The sequence below is a fragment of the Taudactylus pleione genome, unplaced genomic scaffold (assembly GCF_031769625.1).
Source record: "Taudactylus pleione unplaced genomic scaffold, aTauple2 ptg000393l, whole genome shotgun sequence".
In the NCBI taxonomy this organism is placed as follows: domain Eukaryota; kingdom Metazoa; phylum Chordata; class Amphibia; order Anura; family Myobatrachidae; genus Taudactylus; species Taudactylus pleione.
Genome location: NW_028284794.1, coordinates 7,296,236 through 7,313,984, shown reverse-complemented (window position 1 = coordinate 7,313,984; position 17,749 = coordinate 7,296,236). Strand labels below are relative to the sequence as shown.

The 17,749-nt window shown below is 42.4% G+C and overlaps 1 protein-coding gene across 2 annotated transcripts in view; it reads right to left on the bottom strand.

Annotated features, from left to right (window-relative positions):
• LOC148507439 (NXPE family member 3-like) overlaps positions 1-17,749 on the bottom strand; it is a 188,502-nt gene that overhangs the window by 150,654 nt on the left and 20,099 nt on the right. The window contains exons 1-2 of one of the 2 annotated variants that reach the window (XM_088446150.1): positions 12,242-12,302; positions 10,015-10,530 (exon numbers count right to left, since the gene is read on the bottom strand). In XM_088446150.1, coding sequence (XP_088302276.1) covers positions 10,015-10,521 — 507 coding nt within the window. In that variant the 5' untranslated portion in view covers positions 10,522-10,530; positions 12,242-12,302. Of the gene's footprint in view, positions 1-10,014; positions 10,531-12,241; positions 12,303-17,749 lie in introns of those variants that run through there. The other variant, XM_088446148.1, reaches the window with a different exon arrangement.

The window sequence follows — 17,749 nt, the reverse complement described above, 5'->3', positions numbered from 1 at the left end:
GCATTAAGTGTCCCAGCATATTTACCCAGCCTCCTCCCGACAGATCACATAGGGGAATATTGGTCCGGTCTTTAACCTTTTCTCCGGCTGCTTCACAGGTTACGCTGGAACTGGTGCTCGATCTTTACACTCAGTGTGGCTGCAGCTTAGAATCCTCAGGCAGTGCTGAAGGTCAGTGAGCCGTCCTTACAAGTAGGTTTTAAATGCTGTTTGTACTTTTTAGCACCAGGGTCTATTAGTGCATTCCAGAAGACTCAGTGATCAGTATTATGGTGGAGTATCAAAAAGAAGCGTCCATCCTTAATATGTTTCTCTGTCATGTGGAAGGCTGTTATTACTGAAACTGAATTTAGCTTCTTGAATGTCATAGATCTGGTTACATCTACATTTTATATGTTACAAAAGATCCATAAGAGAAGGAACCTGAGAGGTCAAGAGCTTAACGGAACAAGCCAGCATCTTTCTGGATACCCAACTGAGAAAATTTGTCATTACTCTGCCTTTCCACCTACAAGACACCCCTGATATAATGAGGAAACTCAATGATGTCACGGTGAGCAATCTTGGCCACCTGTGATGTCAAATCCCTATACACGGGCATCATATATGAAGTGAAACTTAAGTTTGAAGATTTTCTTCTGCAATTTTGACATTCTTACTTAACAACTATTTTATAATCAATGGTCAGTTCTATTTACAAAGACATGAATCTGTGATGGGCGTGGCTTGTGCACCAACGTATGCTAGATGTATTTAGGCTGATGGGAGAGGGAGATGGTGTTCTGCAAAGCCGATGAAATCAATGTGCAATATCTATCAGTATAGCTTCGCTATGTAGGTGATGTTTTTATCATATGGGAAGTCCCACAAGACATGTTGGTGAAATGTATTGAAACTTTAAATATACAGTAGATGACCTTAACCTTAAATTAACGTACATGATTAGTCACCAAGAGATTCCTTAACCTGAAAATTGTCCTTGATGAACATCAGAACATTACTATTTATTTACATAGGAACCTTCTACAAATAGTGTATTTCTCCACAGCAGTGCACACTTCCCACCAGTAATAAAAGGTATCCCCAAAGGGGAATTTTTGAGATTAAGATGTAACTCTTTGGATAAATCAGAAATCCAAATACAGAGTCAGAGATTGACCAAAAGAGGACATAGCAGATGGGCTATTGAACAAAGTTTCAGTAAACAAGCCAAATATAAAGCGGGCAAAAAAGAGCAACAGGAATTGATTTACCCTAGAAATTAATTCCTGTTGCTTACAGATTAAGGAAAGTCCTTAATCTGTAACATAATAAAATAATATTTGCAGGGGACTTTTGCAGATAGTGGCCACATGAATCTGATGAATAAGACGGAGATCAAGAATTGATTTAATCAGTCTTGTAAAATGAAAGACTAAACAAAAAATAAATAGACAAACCCAACATCTGAGCACACCAACAGATGATGTAATGATACCAAATGAAGTCCTTCATGAAAATGGATGGTATTCAATATGGTGATTGATATAAGCGTTCTTATATCGGATTCTCGTTGATAATAAAAAAGAGAAAAGGAAAACAAGATGGTGTAGTATGTCAAGGTAAGTCCCACATGTATATCAATGCAGCTTGACCTCTCCCTTTAAATCCAAAGATATATGTGATATCCGTACCGTACTCACGTAATCGTGTTACAGTGACCTCTTATCAAGGTATCTTTATCAATGGAGTCATGTCACCAGTCACCAGTGTGTACTTTATCTTATGGTAGGGTTCACCATCATGCAGTGTAAATAGACAGAGCGAAGATCAAATGGGCGTACCCTAACTCACATTCAGAACAGGTACATATGCATATAAAGGTCACATTCCTCAATGTTTCCTTCCAAATGATGGGAGTCCTTAATGAGAATGGATGTTATTCAATATGATGATCGATACAAGCGGTCTTCTTATACGGATTCTCGTCGACAATAAAAAAGAGAAAAGGAAAACACGATGGTGTAGTATGTCAAGGTAAGTCCCACATGTACATCAATGCAGCTTGACCTCTCCCCTTAAATCCAAAGATATATGTGATATTCATACCGTACTCACATAATCGCGTTGTTGTTGTTTTATAGAACTTCACTCGCTCTGGGGCTCGCTACAAAACGAGGTGGCTGTCGATGTTGATTGACAGCTCGTCCCATTTTATAGGTGGGTAGGGGGGGTGGCTGCACAAATGGAGGCATTCCCAAAGGAATTCCTGCCATTTGTGGGTGACCTTACTATTAGAGCAGGAAGTCCACTCGGGCTTGCGCGAGATGAGACCCTACCACAAGGGTCTCATTGCAAGCCCAATGGTCATGATAATCGCGACCATCTACAGCCCGCTCGCACAAGCTGTGGGTGGGCACCCACAGCTTAGCGAGCGGACTGCAGAAATTAAAAAATAAAAAAACACACCCATCAGACCTGCGAGCTACCTCCAGCAGCGAGCAGGTCTGAATCAGGGCCTTGGTTCAGAACCCCTTAGACACTACCATTAATGATAAATTAGGCAATAATAATTTTTTAATTAGCTTACTTTGGCCAATAATGACATAATGTATTCAGGTGTTTATATATTATACATGATATAAAAATAATATTTAACTAGATTTAATATTTAAGGGATGTAAAAGGGTAATACAGTGATTATAGCACATGTTCAATTATGTATAATTAGTGGATTTCACTATATTAGTTTCACACAGGAAAAGTAGACTAAAGTGATGCAGGAGGCAGGGCTGTAGGGAGCGCCGCCGGGCCCAGGCGGGACCTAATTGTGGGAGGCGTGGCCACGCCCCCTTGAGGAAAAAAAACACTTTTGCAGCACCGCAAAGTGACGCCACATGCTGGGGAGGGGGCGCTGTGAGCCCTTCAGCCTGGCGCAAAGCTGGGGGGGGGCACGATCAGTGTGATTGCTCCCCCCCCTCAGGCATAGGAGATTGCTGTGGCTGCTACTTAGCAGCCGCGAGCAATCTCACACTGCATCCCAACACATGCTGTGTGCTGGGCTGCTGTGAGGGAAAGAGGAGGGAGGGGAGGTGGCACAAGACCCGGGCCCCTCTGTAAGCCACGGCCCGGGTAAATAGTACCCGCCCCCCCCTCTCGGCGCCCCTGGCAGGAGGACCTGTATGAGCAAGGAGTTTTAGCTAACATAAATAAAATCCACATAGGAAGGTAATAATACAATAGGATCCACCTATCAGAACGAGTACTGCAACTTAAATAAAGCTTTATATTGTAAACATTATATTATATTTCCAATTAAATTTGTGGTGAAACTGACTTATGATAAGACTGTATTAAAAAAAATATATATAAAAGAAGGGGTTTTTCCTATATAAAATATTTTCAAGAGATGGGCGTAACTACCATAGGTGCAAGGGTGCAGCTGCTACGGGGTCCAGAGCTTAGTGGGGCCCATCTGCCTTGTCAAAGTTATATTATTATTATTATTATTATCGTTTATTTAAATGGCACCACAAGTGTTCCGCAGCACCTCACAAAGTACTTAACCAAAAAGTGACTTACAGTACAGTAAAATACAATACAATGAAGGACAAGGACATGGATAATATACATTGATACATAGGTGGCCATAACACCCAATTAAGCAACAAAGCATAGGCCCCAAGTGTTAGGTGTCCTAGTGGTGAGTAAGAAGTAGATGAACATAAAGTAAGGAGAAGCACAAGAGGGTAGAGGGCCCTGCTCGCAGGAGCTTATATTCTCAAGGGGAGGGGCAGACAGATGAGCATGATACAGATGGGGAAGACAGGGAGGAGGGAGCATGTAGTAGCAAGTTAGGATGAGAGCTGGAAAGCATTGATGAAGTAGTGGGTCTTGAGAACCCGTTTGAAGGATTGTAGAGAGGTGGAGAGTCTGATGGGGAGAGGGAGAGAGTTCCAGAGGTGGGGAGCAGCACGGGCAAAGTCTTGGAGGCGGGAGTGGGAGGACGTAATCAGTAGGCATGAAAGGCAGCGTGCATTTGTTGAATGAAGAGGGCGGACAGGAGAGTGAAGGAAGAGAAGGTCAGAGATGTAAATGGGAGAAGAGGGCTTTGTAAGCTAGTGTGAGAACCTTGAATTGGGTTCTGAAGGGGAAGGGGAGCCAGTGGAGGGCTTGTAGGAGAGGGGAGGCTGATGTAGACCGTTTAAAGAGGAAGATAAGCTGTGCAGCAGCATACATGTGTTATATACATTTCTACCTGTTGAGTGGTACATAGGGGCCCTTACACATTTTTGTCAAGGGGCCTTCAAATACGTGGATATGCCCATGAGTAAAGTTTAAATGTATTGGTGGAAGTACAGATATGCCCAGTTACATCTTTGCCGCTTGCGTGGGAAATCGTATTACGCATGGTGCGAGTCATGCGCCGCGAATGGTTAAGCACTCTGCATTTGCACCCACGACTCCATAGGTTTGCATGGTGTGATCACAGTGTGCGCCATAGTATACCGTAGTGTATGCAGCCGCGGGTAATTGCATGGCACGATGCGTGCGCACATTTATAGCGTGATCAGCAACCTTTAAAAAGGAGGAATTACCCAAAGGTCTGCTTATTCCTTTTGACAAAGCATTTGTGATGCAAAACGTATGTCAAACAGACCTATCTATGACAGCACCCACGTTTCCCTAGTTTCATGGCTTGGCCGAGCTGGTTATTGAATAGGCAGTTAGCAATTCATTGTTTATTATTTTTGATAAATGCAGTAATGTCTACAAATGCTGTCTGGGAATATTGGTGTGGATAATGTAATTGAACTTTTCATTATGAAGCCGGGAGTCCTGACAGGAGAGAGCCAGTGACGGGAACTTTCTGTCCACATACCGGCAGAAATAGTCTAACAAAAGACTGAGATATTATAAATCAGCTCACAACTAATGCTGGGAATACACTTATGGTGCATACACACGGTCAGATTTTTCTTCAGATCTGAACGATAACAAAGTAAAAAATCGTTCAATCATTCATATCTGAAGGAAAATCTGACATATCTGACATGTCTGAATGATGAACTATGAATGATGCACGTTCCCGATGGTCAGATAATGATATCTGACATCTGAGGTGTTTGCAGTCAGACTTGGACGATTCCATTCTTTTTAATGCAGTCAGAAATCATTCAATCATTCAGATCGTTCAAATCTTTGGTAAAATCGTTCAGATCATTCATATCGTTCAAATCATTCAATCGTTCATCTGACACATCTGACAAATCTGACCGGGTGTATGCACCATTACAATTATCTGTAAAATATTTGTCCAATCTGGCTGTTTGGAAGGAAAACCTGGTAATTTATGGGAGCAAATGAGATTTGACCATCTGGTCTCAAACACATGAAAATGGACAAAAATAATTGTTTAAATTGGTTAAATATGTTTGATTTAACTAATTTGTCTACCCAAACATTTTTGACTGTTTTCCAGTATTCATGAGCAAATGGTCAATTATCATTGGCTCCCATACATTCCAACCAGCCAAATTGGACAGATATCTGACAGATAAATGTATTGTGTATGTCCAGCATAACTGATGACTCTCAGATCATATGTAGATAGTAGCAGGCTACAGTGTGACGTTTTTAAGGTGTGCCTATTATATTGGGGGAATAATTATTAAGCGTGCTGTTACTATATTAAAGTAGATTCTGGACACACAGTGGACTCACCTGTTTAACATTCGTGACTAAGTAAATAGCACTGATCTATTTTGTTTCTATTTTATAACATACGGAGATCACACATTCATCTAGTTAATGAAAAGCATGTGTGAGAGGGGAACATAACCCAGAAGATATAAGATATGTTATATTGGATCTACTAACATCCTTATATTTCCAATAATTATCCATCAGATGGTGCTATTGCTATTTCTAACTTGCTTGTCACATGATGCAGGGTTTTATCAGCACTTTACCACTATGGGCCGTATTCAATTAGAGGCGAAAACGGCCATTTTCACCGTCGTTTGCGAATCGGCCATCAGATGGGCCGATATATTGGCCGATATATATCGGCCACGATCGGCCAATTTGCGCATGATTTAGACTGGAGAAAACTTTTCTCCAGCCTAGGGCAGGCAAAAAGATTTGCAAAATCCCTATTTTTTGGTAAAAATGTGTGGATTTCTTACAGAACACTTTGGACAGCCCCCCTAATGATACTTTAGCCAAAAAAAATTGTAATTTGCGCACTTTGGCGAAAAACAACCAATGAAATTTCGGTCCAAATTTTTTTTTTTACACGAAAAATGCATTTAACGTATTGGGGCTGGTATTTCAGAGGGCCATAAGGATGCACTAATTGTTTTAAACATTGCACGTGGCTGGTGCTTGCGGTTTTTATAACCGCTAAAAAATCGCCGTGCCAGCCACGTGCAATCCGTGAAACCCTGCAGTGTAAAAGGCATGATCCGGGTCACGATGACCAGGAGCACGCCATACGCCAGCCGATTGGCCGTCTTTAGCGGCGCTTGGAGATGACATCATCTCCAAGCTTCCACTTCCATGACGGAATAGCCGGGTCACTCCAGACTCGGCTCCGGTGTGAACGGCTCTGACTTGGGAAAATCCAGGGTTGACACCGGTTAAAATCTGGGTCTGATCTGATTTGGAACCCTGTTCCAACCTCCGGGTCAGACCCAGAATTTAGGTATAAAAGCGGTATTAGTCATACACCGAGTAAGACAACACAATTAACCAGGAAGGCACAACGAGAGCTGTAATAAAATTGGTCTGATCTTTGTGTTTAGCAAGAACTGCTCACGATCTAATTACAGCATAAGAGACAAATTAGCAGCACACAGGCTATTTTTAGCTATAACTGAATGAAACCGCAACATTGTATTAGTGAGGTACTGTATGCAGTTATGAGACCAGCAGATGGATGCAATACTGACAGCATAATCCCGGCAAGGGATCTAACATAGGCATTGAAATGCCGTCGCCTATGTTAATCCCAATGCCGGGACCCAGACAGGATGCTGGACCGACCATACAATGCCGTGGGTAAGTATTTATGTAGCTGGGAATGGAAGGGTTAGGTTTAGGGCACCCCTGGGGGACTTAGGCACTCCCCCAGGGAGGGTTAGGGTTTGGCTAGGGGGTTAGGTTTAGGCACTAGGGAAGGAGGTTAGGGTTAGGTACCCCTCCCCCTGGGAGGGTCAGATTTAGGGTGCAGGGAGGGGGGGTTAGGTTTAGGCACTTACGAGGAAAGTTTAGGGTTTGGTACTAGGGGGGGAGGAAAGGTTTAGGCAACCATAAAGAAGGGTTATGGTTAGGGGTGGGTAGAGGGTTAGGAATAGTTAACTTACCTCCGCTGTCGGGATCTTGTGCATCAAGCTGTCTGCGTTGGGATTTGAACCACCGGGCTGATGTTTGATGGTCAAACATACCCATTACATTAGTGAACATTGTTAAAACTATTAACTATTATGTTATTGGTTGCAATTCATTCTAAGATACTCCTGTGCTGTTCTTGTATGGACATTTAGCATGTTGCAGAAGCAGCTAACAAATTAATGTTTGATTTAGCGGAGTCTGTTAAAGTGTTGAAATTGGCTTTTTACTATAGAGGGCATTGGGAGGAGGGGATTATTCCACTGAGGTGGCAATTATTTCCCTGTGTATGTACATATACCCCAGGTAATATTTTTTTAAATAATGTTTTAATATTAATTACTGCATATATAGCTGAGTGCGAGAACTAGGGAACATTGAGTATTATACTATGTATTTGGGATGTCTGTTTTTTAACTGACAATATTAATATTCACACATTACATAACACATCACATGTTAATGGGTTTATAATTCACTTTTAAAGTAAAAATAAAAGTTATATTTTATAAGTCACTGTCTATGTGAGTGCCACATTAATGAAATACTGTTCTTACTTCATGATGAAGATTGCAGACTATAAGAAAATAGTAGAAATGAGCACAAATTCAGGGGTTCCAGACTATAGACAGACAGTAATTAGATAGACAATGTCTAGATAGACAACAGATGTTAGACAGTCAATAGTTAGACAGGGAAAAAAGGTCAACAGGGACAAAAGTCAGATACACTAATGTAAGACATGTAAAAAGATCAACAGGTACGGTCAAAAGTTTGACATGATAATGGTTGACACATATATAGTCAACAATTTTGTTTGTTAGGGTTAGGCACTTACTGGAGAGTTAGGCACTTACCCTCATGGTTAGGTTGAGGCACCAGAAGGGAGGGTCAGGTACCAAGGAGAGTGTTAGGGGGAAGATTAGGGCTAAAAAACTAAAAAAATATTGTCGACCATTTTTGTGTCAACCATTTTCATGTAAAATTTTTGACACTGCCGACCTTTTGTACCTGTCGACCATTTTACATGTCTAACTTTGGTGTGTCTGACTTTTGTCCCTGTTGACCTTTTGTCCCTGTCTAACTATTGAGTGTCTAACATCTGGTGTCTATCAAGACATTGTCTATCTAATTACTGTCTGTCTATCTCTTATACCACATCCCAAATTCAGCAAATTGTAGAAATCTTCCTGAAGAAGCATGGCATTGAGCATCAACTAACCATTGCATACATGCTGGAGCAGAATGGTGTTAAGTTAATATGCAAACAGAACCTTAGTGGAAAAATCCCAATCTATGTTAAAATATGCTAGTGTTAGTGTGTGTTTCAGCAGGAGCAGTATCTACCTGAAGAATTGTGCTCCCACAGTTGCCTTAAAGGACAAAACACCAATAAAGGTATGGTCTGGAAGAAAACCCAGTGTCAAACATTTCAGAGTTTTTGTGTGTATTGGGTATGAACACATTCCCAAAAAAAGTGTAACCTGTATCACAAGTCTATAAAATGCATCATGCTTGGATATTGCCAAGTGAGCAGAGGTTATAGACTCTGGAATCCTAAGACCAAAAGGCTTGTCAAGTCAAGAGATTTTACAATATAATCCAAGAGACAGCACCACTTAAAACAAATTTTGAGTTAGAAATTCAGAACAGGTACTGTATATGTTATTGGATATGCCAGCAAGTGGGGACATACCTGAAAAACAAGCTACCAGCATGGACATCCAGCCACAGATCATAATCAAACACTGGAAAATCACAGAAAGTTAACATGAGGAGTTTGCATATATCACATTCTGTGAACCAAAAAATATCCAAGCGGCGATGTAAAAAAATTACTGTTGTGAGTGGGAATCCAAAATAGCCAAGTAAATCCAATACCTTAAAGAAATATTGAATAAATTGAGTCTTATAAACAAGGAAGACACCATTAACATTGAGTGTCACAATGATCAAGATCTCGTGGAGAAAGAATCTGTTGCTGGGATTCATATAGCTAGTGAGAAGAATCCTGCTGAGGTGCTTACCAAAGGGACTACATCACAGTCACTTGTCAGGTTTCTTAAGAAATGTGGACTAGAATTACTTGACATGTTAATGGATTCTTGTTTATATAACCCTCAAATTTGTTTTACAGGTTCCTGCAACAAAGCTATATGTGAAAATATTTGAGTAACATGGAGAAAGCTTGCAGTGAAGGTGCTGTTTAATTGTGGGGTGTGCTACATATCTATCTCCATACTTGCGCCATTAGTGAAGCATTTCACTTTACCAAGATGGCTGCCATTCAGCTTCCTGCACATGCGCAGCACCATCTTGTCACTGTGTTAGAGTGCCACAATGAAACATGGATGTGTTCAACTTAACTGCAGATACCCTGCATATATCCTGCATATTTCTGCAATGCTACCATTATACATGACTAGTTGGTCCTCTGTATGTTCCACTCATCTCTGCTCCATCCAGATCCACTGTTTTTGTAATTGTGAGCTCTACTACACTTCAATAATCCAAACACCTGATTTTGTACTAAATCTTCCTGCTGTATCTGGATGCTGTTGGTGTCTACTATTTTATCCTGCATTATATCACAAATAGTACACATATATCAACATGACACTAAGGGCTGCTATGTAACTGTACCGTTAGTGGAGGAGTATCCCTTTGCTTCTTCATAGCAGCCACAGCCTCACTGGAGTGAATGAGCCGGATATGTACCTCCGCTGTCCCCGGCCACGGTAGGAGGAATGTGGCCAGATAGCTGCCATTACCATGGTCCTTTATCTGCCCAGTCACACCAGCCTTCAGTGCCGGAGAGTGCAGCTTGGCCCGGAAGTAATCTCCACCATATTCCTTTGGCCGACCATTGTGGTCCCGAGCTGTGATGACCACCTCCAATGTCTCTCCAATCCTGTATGTATCACGTGCTTTCAGCAGATGGTAATCACAGTGACTGGGGCTGGTGGATAGATTATAGTGTTTCACAGTGGATGGAGGTTCAGGCCAGTCAATCAGTCCTAAAAATTCTTTGAATTTGGAATTAACAGTTGTGGGTGAGACTGGCGTGGTGTGAGGAGCATTCGTGGGATGACTGTGCATCTTAGGGGAGGGTGGTTTGTACTTATTCGCAGGATTCGTGGTTAGGACCATGTAAATTACCTAAAGAAATCACAAATTACAAACACTTGTCATATGAAACAATGAAACAAGCCAATTGTAGAAGAAACCAAGCTAAACTGAATCACTGTACACTTCAAAAATGAGCTTGCGATTCCTCTCTGGTGACAAGAGCCATTTGAGGAAATCAGAGGTACTAAGGCTTCTTTGTATTGGGTAGCTGCTTCCTTTAGAATGAGCTCCCGAGGAGTTTAATTGTCCTGAAATCTAATATGTTGCTAGAACTGCCAGGAAAGTTTGATTTATGCTTTTATCATATCAACAGAATAATTATCATGAATTGCTTTAATAATGGTTGAAGGTTGCAAGAACATGAAATACATATTCACTTTACTTGATAAAGATAAAATAACCATAGTATTTAAATATGTCATAAGTCCTATACTATTTAGCAATGACAACATTTTAGTAGCAAATTAATATCATATGTATTTTTCACAAAAACAAAAAAAATCATATCGTGACTTTCAGTATTATCAGAAATGCGTGTAAAAACAAATACACATATAAGGTTAATATCAAGTTAGTATAGGACTTAACAGGAGTCAGCGAGCAATTAAATTAAATTATTTCATATGACGGTCTTTTTCAAAGTTACATAAAAATGGATGTAGGGTTATATATGTATTATTCTGACATTGATAGAATTGTTTGATTTGTATTGGAATGACTATTGCTTCTGATTTTATCTGATCATGTTTTTATTGAGATAAGGAGATTTCTGAGATTTCTGAGTTTTTATTGAGATATGGAGACTCCATATTTATAGCATATGCCTAGGACAGAGACTCCCAAATGCGGTCCTCAAGGCTCCCCAACAGTTTAGGTTTTAGAGATATCCATGGTTGGGCACAGGTGGTTTCATCAAATTGACTGAGGTACTAATTAAGTCACCTGTGCTCAACCATGGATATCTCTAAAATCTGAACTATTTGGGAGCCTTGAGGGCCGCGTTTGGAAACCTCTGGCTAGGAGACATATTGATAATAGATAATCAAAATAATATATGTATACTTTTCTATATACTGTATGGAGTATATAAATAGAGGGAGGGAAGGACACAAATAGATGATATCTGTGTGTGTTTTTTCCCATACAAAGTAACAAAAGAATGGTTGTCCTATATAAATATTTATATTTGTATAATAAGGGTGCACTTATTATTATAAACTAGAAATGTGCACGGACCACCGTTTTTTGGTTTTGGTTCTAATTGATCATTGTGTTTTGGCAAAACCACCCTCAAGTGTTTTGGTTCGGATGTGGTTTTGGATTCCTTAATATTGATCAAAATTGATAAAACAATTGATAAAAAAAAACGTTAAATCATGTCATTTGGATCTGTTTACAAGCAATACATACCATACGGTTAATTACTTAGACATAATTTTCACTTTGAAATTTCTTTGAATACCAATCCCTCTCTCTTTACCAGTCACCAAGATGTGTTTCTATCACATGATCCATAGAACATATAATCACATGGTGTTTGTTTGCACCATGTGATTGGGTGGCACAAATACACTACCAATACAGAAGCTGTCTTCTCAGTCCCAGTAGGATAATGTGGTTAATGTTTACATCACGTGATCATGGGACTGACGGTCCGGAGCCACTGTATATTTCAACTTCTTACTAACTTTAATCATTTTCTACTTTTATATTACTTACCTATATTGAAATTGTTACTTACTGTAGGTGGCTATATCTGAAGTTTCTTCCAGGATAGCAGGCTTTACATAGCAGTATTTAAGTCATGTGATAAAGGGATGTGCAGGTCAGAATCATTATAAAGTTATGAACTTGCATACATTTGTGGTATTGTCCATTATGAAGTGAAGCAGGCTTGCCAAACATTATCAAATACTGATATGTGGAAATATTATACAGTATGTTGGTTTATGTGTATGGAATAATGATTTGGAACAGCTGCTAATTAGCAGCCATATTGAGATTGGTATAAGAACAAAACTTTACATAAACCAACACACTGTGAGAGGACAGTGTGAGAGGACAGTGTGAGAGGACAGTGTGAGGGGACAGTGTGAGGGTAAAGTGTGAGAGGACAGTGTGAGAGGACAGTGTGAGAGGACAGTGTGAGGGGACAGTGTGAGAGGACAGTGTGAGAGGAAAGTGTGAGAGGACAGTGTGAGGGTACAGTGTGAGAGGACAGTGTGAGAGGACAGTGTGAGGGGACAGTGTGAGGGGACAGTGTGAGAGGACAGTGTGAGAGGACAGTGTGAGGGGACAGTGTGAGGGGACAGTGTGAGAGGACAGTGTGAGAGGACAGTGTGAGGGGACAGTGTGAGGGGACAGTGTGAGAGGACAGTGTGAGAGGAAAGTGTGAGGGGACAGTGTGAGAGGACAGTGTGAGAGGACAGTGTGAGGGGACAGTGTGAGGGGACAGTGTGAGGGGACAGTGTGAGGGGACAGTGTGAGGGGACAGTGTGAGAGGACAGTGTGAGAGGACAGTGTGAGAGGACAGTGTGAGAGGAAAGTGTGAGGGGACAGTGTGAGGGGACAGTGTGAGGGGACAGTGTGAGGGGACAGTGTGAGGGGACAGTGTGAGAGGACAGTGTGAGAGGAAAGTGTGAGGGGACAGTGTGAGAGGACAGTGTGAGAGGACAGTGTGAGGGGACAGTGTGAGGGGACAGTGTGAGGGGACAGTGTGAGGGGACAGTGTGAGAGGACAGTGTGAGAGGACAGTGTGAGAGGACAGTGTGAGAGGACAGTGTGAGGGGACAGTGTGAGAGGAAAGTGTGAGAGGACAGTGTGAGAGTAGCACCTGGTTGGTTGTTTAGTCAACTTCTGCCAGGTCCACATATTGTATCTATACAGTTTATCTGTATTTAATATGTCAGCATTTTGACCATGTCATAATGTTAACATTCAACCTATAGCCATGTCGACATTTAAAGGATATGTAACTGCACATACTGTAACCTGCAGTCAAAATATAGACAGGTCTACATGTTTTGTTTGTCATTTATTTATCACTTCCATGATAGGGTTTAGTGCAACACTCTTGGCAATCAATCTATGGTGCAGCAAAGAATGGTCATGCAATAAGTCTCTGCACAGTTCTCTAGCAGGGGGTGATCATGGGAATGCAGTTAGTCAGGGCTTAGTTCTTTAATGGGGTGATAATGTAAGTTCAGTTCATCAGGCCATAGTTCTCTAGCAGAGGGTGATAATGGGAGTACAGTTAGTCAGTGCAATGTTCTCTAGAAAGGGGTGATAATGGAAGTGCAGTTAGTCAGTGCATAGTTCTCTAGCAGAGGGTGATAATTTTGACTGCAGTTAGATGGTGCATAGTACTCTAGCAGGGGGTAATAATGGGACTGCAGTTAGAAAGTGCATAGTTCTCTAGCAGGGAGTTATAATGGGAGTGCAGTTAGTCAGTGCCCAGTTCTCTAGCAGGGGGTAATAATGTGACTACAGATAGATGGTGCATAGTTCTCTAGTAGGGGGTAATAATGGGATTGCAGTTAGTCAGTGCTCAGTTCTCTAGCAGGCAGTAATAATAATGGGACTGCAGTTAGTTGATGCATAGTTCTCTAGTAGGGGGTAAAAATGGGACTATAGTTAGACAGTGCATGTTTCTGTGGCAGAAGGTAATAATGGGTGTGCTGTCAGTCGGTGCCCAGATCTCTAGCAGGGTTTGATAAAGGGAGTACAGTTAAGCAGTGCATAGTTCTCTAGCAGGGGGTGATAATGGGATTGCAGTTAGACAGTGCACAGTTCTCTAGCAGGTAGTAATAATGAGACTGCAGTTAGATGGTGCATAGTTCTCTAGTAGGGGGTAGTAATCGGATGGCAGTTAGACAGTGCATAATTTTTTAGCAGAGGGTGATAATGGGAATGCAGTTAGTCAGGGCTTAGTTCTCTAATGGGGTGATAATGTAAGTGCAGTTAATCAGGCCATAGTTCTCTAGCAGGGGGTGATTATTGGAGTGTAGTTAGTCATTGCGATGTTCTCTAGAAAGTGGTGATAATGGGAGTGCAGTTAGTCTGTGCATAGTTCTCTAGTAGGGGTTGATAATGGGAATGCAGTTAGTCAGTGCATAGTTCTCTAGCAGAGGGTGATAATGGGAGTGCAGATAGTCAGTGAATAGTTCTCTAGTAGGGGTGATAATGGGAGTGCAGTTAGTCAGTGAATAGTTCTCTAGCAGAGGGTGATAATGGGAGTGCAGTTAGTCAGTGCATAGTTCTCTAGCAGAGGGTGATAATGGGAGTGCAGATAGTCAGTGAATAGTTCTCTAGTAGGGGTGATAATGGGAGTGCAGTTAGTCAGTGAATAGTTCTCTAGCAGAGGGTGATAATGGGAGTGCAGTTAGTCAGTGAATAGTTCTCTAGCAGAGGGTGATAATGGGAGTGCAGTTAGTCAGTGCACAGTCCTCTAGCAGAGGGTGATAATGGGACTGCAGTTAGATTGTGCATAGTTCTCTAGCAGGGGGTAATAATGGGAGTGCAGTTAGTCAGTGCCCAGTTCTCTAGCAGGGGGTAATAATGTGACTGCAGATAGATGGTGCATAGTTCTCTAGTAGGGGGTAATAATGGGATTGCAGTTAGTCAGTGCATAGTTCTCTAGCAAGTGGTAATAATAATGGGACTGCAGTTAGTTGGTGCATAGTTCTCTAGTAGGGGGTAATAATGGGACTGTAGTTAGACAGTGCATGTTTCTGTGGCAGAAGGTAATAATGGGCATGCAGTCAGTCAGTGCCAAGATTTCTAGCAGGGTTTGATAAAGGGAGTACAGTTAAGCAGTGCACAGTTCTCTATCAGGGGGTAATAATGGGACTGTAGCTAGATGGTGCATAGTTCTCTAGCAGGGTGTAATAATGGGACTGTAGTTACACAGTGCATATTTCTGTGGCAGAGGGTAATAATGGGAGTGCAGTAAGTCAGTGCCCAGATCTCTAGCAAGGGGTGATAATGGTATTGCAGTTAGACAGTGCACAGTTCTCTAGCAGGCAGTAGTAATGGGACTGCAGTTAGATGGTGCATAATTCTCTAGCAGGGGGTGATAATGGGAGCACAGTTAGTCAGTACAAAGTTCCCTAGCAAGGGGTGATAACAGGTGTGCAGTTAGTCAGTGCACAACTCTAGCAGGGGGTGATAGGTGTGCAGTTAGTCAGTGCACAGTTTTAGCAGGAGGTGATAACGGGTCCTCTTTTTGTAAGATACTTTAGAGGAAGTACAGAAAGTTTGCCAGGGTGCATTTATCTTAATGGGCAATTTTAATCTAGTCCTTGACCCCAAAATTGATAAAAAAACCTCTTCCCAAGGCTGCACCTCTTCTTCTCATGACATAGGTCCTTCTTCAGCTTTTAAGAAATGACTTAGATGTAGAGTTTGATTTGTTTGACTCCTAGTGCACCCACTTGCCTGAGGATATGGACTATACATTCTTTTCTACAGTTTATAACAGCTACTCCAGAATTGATCTTGTTCTCCTAAGCAGTGGGTCTTTAAACATCAAGAATATCAAAATTCTGCCCATTACTTGGTCTAACCATGTCCCAGTTTTGTGGACTTGGGACACAGGGCCTGATTCAGAGATGAACACTCTGACCAGAGCGCTCGCTCTGAATCATAAAAATGGAGCTGCCTCCTGGCCACTCATATAGCTGTGGGTGACCACCCACAGATATAGCGAGCGGCCATGATGATGGTCGCAATGGTCTTTGACCATCGCGACCATCGGGTTTGCGACAAGACCCTACGGTAGGGTCTCGCTGCCACAAGCCCAGGAGTGATTTTGGCTCTATCAGAGCCAAAATCACTCCCACTGACATCATTACTGATGTCAGTGGGGCCGGACTCAGACGGTAGGCGTTGCCATGGGAACTCCTCCGTCCGGCAGCCATGCCCCCGGCACGCCCACCAAAGACCAAAGGGGGCGTGCTGTCAGTCACCATCGACAGCACGCCCCCTTTGGTGCGATACCCCGAGCTACGTATTCCTCGTCGTTCGCCGGGTCTCGCGCATGCGCACGATGGAGCTCCCTCCATCGTGCGCATGCGCATTCGGCAAACATCGACCTGCTTGCAAGCGTCCTTTGCTCGCGAGCGGGTCTGAATGACCCCCACAGGTCACCATTTCCCTCCTGCACACATGGTATTTCCCTGAGTACTGTCTAACTGACCCTGAGACTCTGCTAGCCCTTGCTGACTCTCTTACATTATACAATCAAACCATTTCACCCGATGACACTTCTGTTTTCACCTACTAATGTGCCCTGAAAGCAGTACTCCATGGCTTCTCCATACTGAAGGGGATTAAGCTAAAAACACATTCACAGAAAATGCAAGCTGGCCTGGATTCTACTCTCTGGTCTCTAGAGTCTCAAAACCAATACCGTCCTTCCAGATCCTTACATAAACATCTCCAGGAGGTAAGGGTAGAGATACAGAGATTCTTCATGCCTCCTCCATAAATTCTGTACTACTGGAAACAAAGCATCTTGTCTTCTTTCATAAAAGCTCCAAAGTCATCAGCAGGGGTGTTGAGAGGGGGGGAAGTGGGTAATATTTGCCCAGGTTTCCTGAGGGACCCAGCTGGGGGCCCGGGTCTGGTGCCACCCCCCCTCCCTAACAGCAGCCCAGAACACAGCATGTACTGAGCTGCATTGGGAGACTGCTCATGGCTGCTGAGCAACACCCACAGCAGTCTCCTATGCCTGTGGGCATGAGTGTGTAGATGGGGATCTGAGTGCAGGAATTAGGCAAGGTAGAGATGGCTGAGGCAGGAGAACAGCAACCTGGTGACATGTTTATGTGGTTGAAGTATATGCTTTGATTAACAGGTGGATTTTCAGTATACAATTGAAGCTCTGCAAGGTCTTGGAGCAGGAGATGAAGTAACCAGGGTAGAGGAGAGGGAGTATGTAAGGAGATGAGGTTGGAGATGTAGGAAGCAGTAGAGTTAGAAAGGGCCTTGTATGTGAAGGTGAGGAGTTTAAAGATGATTCTGTAGGGTAATGGGAGTCAGTGCAGGTTTTGGCAGAGGGGAGTGGCAGAAGTGGAACAGTGGGATAGGAAGATAAGTCTAGCTGCAGCATTGAGAACAGATTGGAGGGGAGCATTATGGGAACATGGGAAGCTAGTGAGGAGAAAGTTGCAGTTGTCGATCCCAAAAATAATTAGTGAATGAATAATCAGTTTGGTAGCATTCTGGGAGAGAAAAGGCCTAATGCAAG